Genomic DNA, 9,033 nt, shown 5'->3' on the forward strand with positions numbered 1-9,033 from the left:
AAATATTCACTCAGTGAATGTACATAATCACTTTGTATGTTGGAATAGCCACGGGATATTAACTTGCATTGTAGCGAAATCCGTGTCAGTTTCACGGAAATTTGAGTGATTCCGTGGCTATTCCACGGATTTTGAGTTAAGCAAATCCATGGCTATTTCACAGATTCCTGTGAGACCAGGTTGGATATGACGTCTGACTAGTCACTGTTATAAATTCTACAATGTAATTTAGGAGACGCTTTTATCCAAAGCAACGTGCATTTGAGAGTTTATACAACACAAGCAAAGATCAAGTCAAATGACAGGAAGTAAGTGCTGAGGAGAAGAGTCTAGAGCAGGGGTTGGCAACCTGCGGCTCCAGAGACACATGTGGCCCTTCAGACCATCTGCAGTGGCTGCCTGTGGCTGTGACAAAAAAAAATCGTATAGTTATTTCAGTTTTACGGTTTTAAAACGTCTACAGACCGGCACGTTAACCTCTAAAGTTTGCCAACTTCAAGTATAGTTTTGAGTTTCCCTAGCTGGGCTATAGCTTCTGAGATATTTCTTTGGTGTCCAGCCTCTTATTTGCACTTGGATCCTTGCTGCATTCTGACAAAATCATAGTAATAAATGCTCATTATTAGCCGTAATAGAAGTAGTAATGTTGGTAGACTTATTTAGACTTAATAGGCTGTTTAGTCTTCATTGTAACTGTTCTTTTTTTTTTTTTTTTACCAATAATGGCTCTTTTGTTAGTAAATCTTGCCGACCTCTGGTCTAGAGTCAGACACCTTTCGGTGGAAGAGCGTAGTGATTTGTGGTGGTTTGTGAACATGAAAAAGAGTTCACAAGTCCTGGTCTCCTAGTCATAAAACCCCCCTCCGGAATTTCGTAGGAAAGCTTTGAAATTTCACTGCATTACTTTTTGTAGGAAATCATATGAATCGTTCATGAAACAGCCTGTCAAAGTTTTCTGAAAACTATTTGAAAGCAAGCAGAGAAGTATAAAGATTTAGCCTAAAGTAATGGATAAATAATTAGTTAAAAGTGATAGATAAAAAGCTGGAAGAGTCAGCTAAAAGTAATGGATAATGGTTTAAATGTGTCAATAAAGGGGTACTTGAGTTCGCCTGAGAGGGCTTTGGGCTGTGTCAAACAGAAGAGGTTAGAAACTACTGGTGTAGATTAACAATGTGCTATTTTGCATTTCCCAATAGCAGCGTGCAGCTCATATTTGTTAGCTGTATTGATAAGAGCTAAATTTGTCAGCACAGTTAAGGAGACAGAAAGGGGTTGCTGGTATTGAGTGCAAAGAAATGGGTAATTAGCTGACGGCTGACTCAGGCCACTTGCAGCTTTGTGTGTCAGGGTGTGGATGGAAAAACCGATGAAGCACATCTCCCCGGGTGTCATAAAGCTTTGCTTTATGGCCAGTTTGTGTAGCCTTGCAGATTAAGTTCAAAGAAAGACGGCCAATCTTTTCTCCATGCATCTTAAATCCTGTTTCCCCTCAGCTGGATGTGTAGATCAATTCTTAAGTCTGCGCTGAGATATCCCTGGTGTCAGCAGCTATAGGGCAGCTACAGGAAGTATGGGGAGGACTGGGTGTCTAAAAATACATTATTAAAGGGACAATTTCACCTCAGATTTAATGGTTCTCTGAGCAGCATGACCGTTCCACTCAAATTGCATACTCTCCCTCACTCCGGAGTGGCTTTCTTCGGCGGCATAGAAAGCATTACCGCTCCTGACTCCCAGCGGGCTACAGTTGCAGCCTCCATAGGAAGATGCAATGCTAGCAGTTGAAAGGCAAGAAAATCACAGTCAATTAGGGGTTCTTCCATGATTCATGCAATGAATTCCTCCTCAGAAACTACTTCCAGCATTTATCTCAAGAGAGCAGCTCATGGAAATAAATGGGCTGGTGTCTGGAGATGGCACGCTTCCTTTGTCTGTTTAGACACAAAGACCAATTTCAAATGGTGGAACTGGCAGAGAACCTGCAGCTGTCTAATCTCTGATTATACTCCACCGCAGACAGCTGCTACCACTGAGTGATGCTGGTATTATTCTTTTTTGGTTCAAAGTTAAATCAAAATGAAACACACTATATGAGCAAAAACATATCTGTTAGTACAGACACATCAGCAGGATTGAAACCGGCCTGAAATACAAACCAAATACTGAGGGATTACAAGATAAAAGACAATGAATTTGCACTGTTCTCTACTTTTCAGCACTAAAATCAAGCACTTATCTGCTTTCCTTCTCAGAACTGAAGAAGAAAAAAACCACATCAAACAAATGTGGTTTCAAGAAGATTTAAGCAGGGTGGAAGATATGTATTACTTACATATGAATAATTTATTTTTAAAAAGTCTAGAAAATATAAACAGTATAATTACACTGACAAAAATGTTCAAACACATCCAGTACATAACATTTGCACACTTGCATTGCAACACTTAATCAGTATTTACAACAAACAAATATATTCTCATATTCTCACATAGAAATCAGAGCTGCTGTGCGCTGCAGAAGATTTTCTACCTACGACATGTGACATTTTAATCCTTTTCCAAAATGCATTAGGGACACTTGGAAGGCAAGGCCAATCATTTTTTTAAACAAATAAATCCCCCTCCCTTCCTGTCTGTCCCATCTCCAGGAACATCACCTCCGAATTAAGGTCAGATTTTCTCAGAAACTGTTCCTCCTTTGAGTGCTTTCAAATTCCTTTTTTCTTTCTTTAAAATACTGAAATTATGAGAACATTAAATCATACATATTTATTCTGGATCGATACCTTTTCACACACTGCAACATTTGGCACTTGTAATATCTTCAACAAAACCATAAAAAGTCTTATGAATTTACTGTAGGCATTACTGGAAAAATAAGATAAATTACATTCATTTTCATCAGCATCATGACAGAAAGGAAAGTCATCATAAATAAATACATAAATAACGTTTAAAAAAAAAAATCAGCTCTACCATGTGACTGGTTGAAAGGTCCTGTGTTCCACTAAACTGTGAGACAAGTTTCTGAGTTCGGCTGCAGAGTGAACCTGCTTGTATCCGAGCAGAGCCAGAGTGTCGTTGCACAGATTCTGCACGGCCCTCACAATGTCAAAGCCCAGTCTGAGCCTCCAGCTCTCTGCTGTCGCTCTGGAATCTCTGGTGGTGGAGTACCTGTAGTTCCACTCCGACGGAGACGACACGTTACTGTTTGTGTTCTTTGCAATCCACATCCGCACCCTGTCCTCCATCTCCAGCCCCACAAACCTGTAGATCTCAGCGGCCTTGTCCTTCGGGTTAAACGCCAGGTCCTCGTACCGAACCAGCAGGTAACGTCCCCGCAACCACGCCGGCCTCTGCAGGCCTGTTTCTGCAGAGGCCGTCATGTCCTTGCACGTGCTGGTGATCTGCGTCAGGTCCACGTATCGAGGCTGCCGTCCTGTCGCGTTCCATATTTTCCAAGCGCGGAATTGATCTGCGAACGCCATCATACGCGAGGCGAGGATGGCTCTGGGGTCTCGCACTAGGTGGATGATTTTCAAGTCCAGACGTGGATCTTCTGTCAGGGTTCGCAGGTCTCCCACTTCAGGGACCCGCACGGTCTTTATTGCTACGTGTTCCCTTGACAGACACGACATGGAGGCTAAGGTGAGGTTCAGGACCCCGCACTTCTTAGGACACCAGGTTTCATCAGGTGGATCAGAAGCAGCTACGTCTCCTGCTTCCGAGCACACGGGAGGGGTACAGAGGGCGTGGCTGGAGCTTCGGCGGAAGAAGGTGCTCGTGACGTGGTCCTGGGGCTCCGGGCGGATGTAGTTCTCCATGAAGTGGAGGTCACAGGTGTACAGATTGAGGAGGAGGTCCCTGTATGCTCCCAGCAGGGCCCGGCGGTCCAGGGTGCGACGCAGCCTGCTGCTGGAGTTGGTGAAGGCCTGCTGGACGTGGTAGAGAGGTTCGAACACGTAGAAGATCCCCGGGTGCTGGTTGAGGAGCTGCCCGGTGAAGGAGGAGCCGCTGCGTGTGGTGGCAAACAGCAGGATGTGCCTCCGAGGAGAATCCACCGGCATCCAACTGTCATCGCACAAAGCTCTCCACCTGGAGTCTTAAAGAAAGAAAAGTCATGTTTCTTACATGTTTAACTCATATTATGTCATAATGATGCCAATTACATCAAGTTTTCTTCCAACAACATCAATACCAACTTTAAATATACTTTAAATAACCAGTTTTCCAAGATTTCAGTTTAGGTGAAAGAGTTGTTATTTCACTTCTTTCAGAAGAGTTACTTCAGCTCCGAAGTTAAAAAATGAGTCGCTTTTCCTCATAACTTCAGTCCAGGAGAAAGTAAAGTACTGAATCAAGCCAATAAAGCTTAAATAATTTAGAGGGTAAACATGCCTGAGTAAGTTGCTTGTCTGCCGGTGGTTACCGAGGGGGTTTATGAAATGGCGGATCTCTAAATATAGCGCAAATAGCTAACGTGTAATTACTGCTGATGAGGAGTTGATTGCAAGGGGGATGTTACTTTCATGCACAGGAGCTCGGCGCCGGCGAGCTACAGCTGCGCCATGAGAGGGGATTAATGGAGATAAATTGGAGGATAATTGTAAAACGAATCACACATATTTCATTTCTCTATCCTCCTACTTGTTGGGAATTCCCTCGTTTAATGATCTGCTTTCCCTTTTCTTTAGTTCGCAGTTTTAATGCTGCTGCCTCTTTCTTTACTGAGGCTTTCTGCTAAAATATTTTTATATTACCAGCCAAGTATCTGTCAGTGTATGCCCTCTGCTGGTGAAAAACCAAAGTCTGTATAAATACACATATATTTAAGGCTTTTTGCAACACATATTCACCCTTTATGCGCTCCGATAGGGAGACAGGACGGTATGTGGGACAGTCTTACCTCTGTGGTGTCTGGTCTGGCAGCGGTAGGTTCCCTGACAGGGCCCAGACAGAGAGTCCCTCAGGGTCCGGATGGCGGTGTACTGGACCCCAAGAGACGCACACACCAGCAGCAGCACCGTCTTCCAGGAGCACTCCATCCTGCCCCCCCCTCTGGCTCTACATCCTTCACGCTGGCGGCACCAGGAAAGCACAGAGACACACACAATGAGATTTTATTTTGATGCATTTTCTCAGCTTCATACATGTGCAGCTTCCAGTCCGTCACGCCTGCAGCCCTCCACTGGTGGTTCAATGAGCAGCTCTTTCTGGAGCAGTTAGGATTCTTGCTTAAGGGCGCTTAAACAGTCAAAGGTAAAGTATGACACATTGACTTTCAACATCCGGACTTCCCTCGCCAATTCAGAAGCAGAACATTTGTCCTACAAATTATGTAACCGAGTTTTATAGTGAAGTAAACATGAGTGAAAAAAAGGATAAGTCCAACAATCTGGGAAATGTGCTTATTTGCTTTCTTGCTGAGAGTTAAATGAACAGATTAATAGCACTCAATGTCAATTCAATGAAGCTGCACCCAGTAGTCAGTTAGCTTTGCTTAGCGTCACAGGCCCCAGCATTTACTAGAGAGGGCCAACACACACTTTATAGTTGTTTAGCCTCTTATTGTTGTTTTGTGTCTCTGTTGTTATTTTGTGCATTTTTTTAGCTTCTTGCTTCACTCTCTTTTGATATTTTTGTAGTTATTTTTGTCTGTGGTCATTTTGGGTCTGTTTGTAACTCTTTTAATTGCTTTGTGTCTGAGCTGTGTAGTTGTTTTGTCCTTTTGCATAGTCTTTTTGATTCTCTTTGTGACTCTTTGCTCGTGTGGTGGTCTCTTTGTAGTTTTTTTTATGCTTCTTGTAATTTTGACTCGTCCTGGCTTCTGCAAATTTCATTTTGCAGGTGAAGGCCAGGGGGACCCCTGACACTTTGGGCCCCTGGGCTTGTGCCCAATGGGCCTGTTCAGTAAACATCCATGTTGAGCATAAAGAAATTATCGGTATCAGTTTACTATACTCTAAATAAATAAAATGTATATCTCTTCTTTTTTTTTTTACTACACAAAAACAAATGTTTAAAAATGTGAGGTTCTACTGGGGGTTATGTGAGGCTATGACCTGTTTATTGGTGAGCTTTGCAGGTAGTGGTGGCTGAATTTTGTTTCTTCAGATGAGCCACACTGGCTGTTTCCCCTGTTTTCAGTTTTTATGCTAATCTGAGCTAACCGGCTGCTGTTCATAGCTTAATATCAGCAAGGTGGTAAATAAGAGTATTTACCAAAATGTCAAAGTATCCCTTAACAGCTAAAATGCAAATTTGAGAAAAGGCTGCTCTCTCTCTCTCTCCAAGCAGAGCAAACAGACATCACCTTTTAGCATTTGTAGCATAAGTAGCTTAAATGCTTTGAATAAACAGGTTAAGGATTTGTTTCCTAAAGGATCCACAGATTTGTTCTGCAGAAAATCACTACTCAGAGGTCAGACCTCTGCTTGGAAATGGTAGCAGAAATGTCCCTATCTACAATAGCTCCACTACTCAAGATACCGTGCTCACAGTTGCATAATTGCATTTCATTTTTGCTTTCCTCTCTTCTGGGTAATTAAGCCTCTAAGCCCAGCAGAGAGCTACATACCAAGATAAATATAGCTGTCTTCACAGAGATGAGCGGACAAGTTTCCTTTGTACACTTGCAAGTTTTTTGCCACTGGGCATGAAAGAGCAAAGGGAAATGTGATTTTCCAAATGGATTTGAAAAAAGGTGCTGCCATCCATTTGTCCCTCTGCACCAAACTGATTGTAGGTAATCACACGAGATCCCTGGGCACAAAGTGTGTCTCCATCACTCACTGAGGCAATCATCATCAAAACCACAGGTAAATATACATCATATTACTGACTAAAATAAATATTGCCTTCCTGTTTGCTTCCTCTTTCTGTCACTCTGTCTCTCTCCAGTCTGCCTCTTGTTCATTAATGATGTTTATGTGTCCCTGGCAGACTCATATCCTCAGGAATGTATCACACTGAGCTCACATCGGCTTTTGATGTTCCATTAATCACAAACAGCGCAAAACCAAAGACATTTACTCTGTGGGTGAGGGAAAAAGAAATCGAGCTGACATCATGAGCCATTCTGTTTGAATACGACTAAAAACAGCAATCGCAGAATGAACCCATCAGGGGGAAGAAACTTTGTTAGTTGCCGACAGAATGACAGAAACAGGGATGCTGTAGTACTGTTTGTTTCTTGTTTCAGAACAACTTTAAAGCTGCTCTGTCTGTTTGTGCGTCTTGTTGAAGGACAGGGGAGATGGATGAAAAAGCAGAGAAGCACGAATGACTGCAGATAATGAGAAACTTTGACCAAGCTTCTTACCATCTCTGACACTTAAGAAAAAATCTGTAAATTTGACAGTCGTGCCATCCATATCCTACGTGTACTGCACAGCTGGCTGACCAGGATATGTCATATAACTCCTCAGCGACAGGTTTTGTTTTCCTTTCTAGTCGTGATCAGGGAGCAGAGCCCTCCTCTGCTGCACACCCTGCTGCCCTCTGGAGAATGAGGACAGATGCTTCAATGGATTAAAGCAATTTGATTTGCAAGTCCTTCGTCCTCCCTGGTTTATAACTCCTCCCGCACTGGGACTCACACCAGGAATAATAGACACTCTGTCAACAGCTGGAAGGGGACTGCGAGCTTCACATGGTCTCCGCTTTTGTATCCCTCAAACAATAACAGTGCTTACAGGGGATAAAAGCCTTGGGGACGGGATCAACCAAAGATTACACTGTGCGGTGCACACGCTCCTCTGGCAGGTTTGAGTTGTAAATTCGGCTGCAGTTGCTGCTGCTGCTGTGATAACATAGCTAGCAGCAAAAGTGTTGGAGGTAATGACATTTGTGCATGGTGCAGGGAAGGCAATTGCCTCTGTGGAAAAATAAAGGCAACAAATGAGGTTAGAAGTTAGTGATGAGGGTGGGACTGAGGGATTTGGGATGCAAGTGATTGAGGGATGTGACAGTGCCAAAGATTTTTCTATTAAGGCACCTCGGTGTGTTCACAGATCCTCTGAGTGCGGTGGTTTATTGGCAAAGCCTGATGATCAATCTTGGGAAACACACAGAGTGGAGCAACAGTAGCAACGCCAGGAGGAGCTTTAAGTCTCCAGTTAGTCTTTCTCGCTCTGTTCTCTGTCTATCCATCCAGCTTCTCCCCCTGCTCTTTCTCTCTTTGAGCCACACACACACACACATACACACAGAGTGCCACAGGCGGAAAGCAGAGCAGAGCTGCTGCTGAGCGCAGAGGAGCTGCATCTGACCCCGGGCTACAGAGGAGCTCCTGTGATAGGGGAGTAGATGAATCTTGTCCTACATGATTCCTCCAGCACACACACACACACACACACACACACACACACACACACACACACACACAGAGTAAAGGCACTGCACACAGCAAAGGAAATTAAGTTATACCGGATAAAAAAAGATGGATTAGTAATAAGAGACCTGAGACTTCTGTCACTTAACATGAAATTGTACTACTGTGCAAGTATCTCTAAAACAGATAAAGAGCATAAATACCAACATAAACTTAATCTAGATCCCATTCCTTCGGATAAACAGTTAAAAACCGAATTATTTACATCAATAGAAAACGCAAATCACCACAACACTGAGCCCATGTGGAGTAAAGCCAATAAAGTAACCACCGATTACTTTTAACTCACCATTAAGTACCGTGGACACACTTTAAGTCGCTGTGTGAAGAAATTATTCGCATAATGACACATTCGCACAATTTCCCCCTCTCATATAATCACTATCGTGATACTCTCTATCAGAATGGAGCATCTTGATTGTTAGATATGAGTTCGGCTACAGCTCGCTGCGCGTAAAATGCAACAACGTATAAAAAGAAAAGAAAACCTTACCATCAACGCGATCAGATACAGGAGGATTTCTCCGGCCGGTCCACTCCTCTGCGCTGCATTTGTAAAAGTGTGTGTATGTGTGTGTGTGTGTGTGTGTGTGTGTGTGTGTGTGTGTGTGTGTGTGTGTGTGTGTGGATCGAGCGATA

At 43.3% G+C, this 9,033-nt stretch overlaps 1 protein-coding gene across 1 annotated transcript; it reads right to left on the reverse strand.

Annotated features, from left to right (window-relative positions):
- Window positions 1-2,292: 2,292 nt before the first annotated feature.
- On the reverse strand, window positions 2,293-9,008 carry si:ch73-62b13.1 (Carbohydrate sulfotransferase 1-like). Its single transcript, XM_059334741.1, has 3 exons — window positions 8,888-9,008; window positions 4,909-5,080; window positions 2,293-4,104 (listed from the first exon to the last, which is right to left on the reverse strand). The coding sequence occupies exons 1-3, from the start codon at window positions 8,888-8,890 to the stop codon at window positions 2,975-2,977; spliced, it is 1,305 nt and encodes a 434-aa protein (XP_059190724.1). The 5' UTR covers window positions 8,891-9,008; the 3' UTR covers window positions 2,293-2,974.
- Between the last annotated feature and the right edge of the window lie 25 nt (window positions 9,009-9,033).

This window comes from Centropristis striata, chromosome 6 (assembly GCF_030273125.1).
Source record: "Centropristis striata isolate RG_2023a ecotype Rhode Island chromosome 6, C.striata_1.0, whole genome shotgun sequence".
NCBI lineage: Eukaryota > Metazoa > Chordata > Actinopteri > Perciformes > Serranidae > Centropristis > Centropristis striata.

Coding starts and splice junctions, on each gene's coding strand:
- si:ch73-62b13.1 (XM_059334741.1), bottom strand. Junction 4,105..4,908: donor CCAGACCAGACACCACAGAG/GTAAGACTGTCC, acceptor TCTTTCTTTAAG/ACTCCAGGTGGAGAGCTTTG.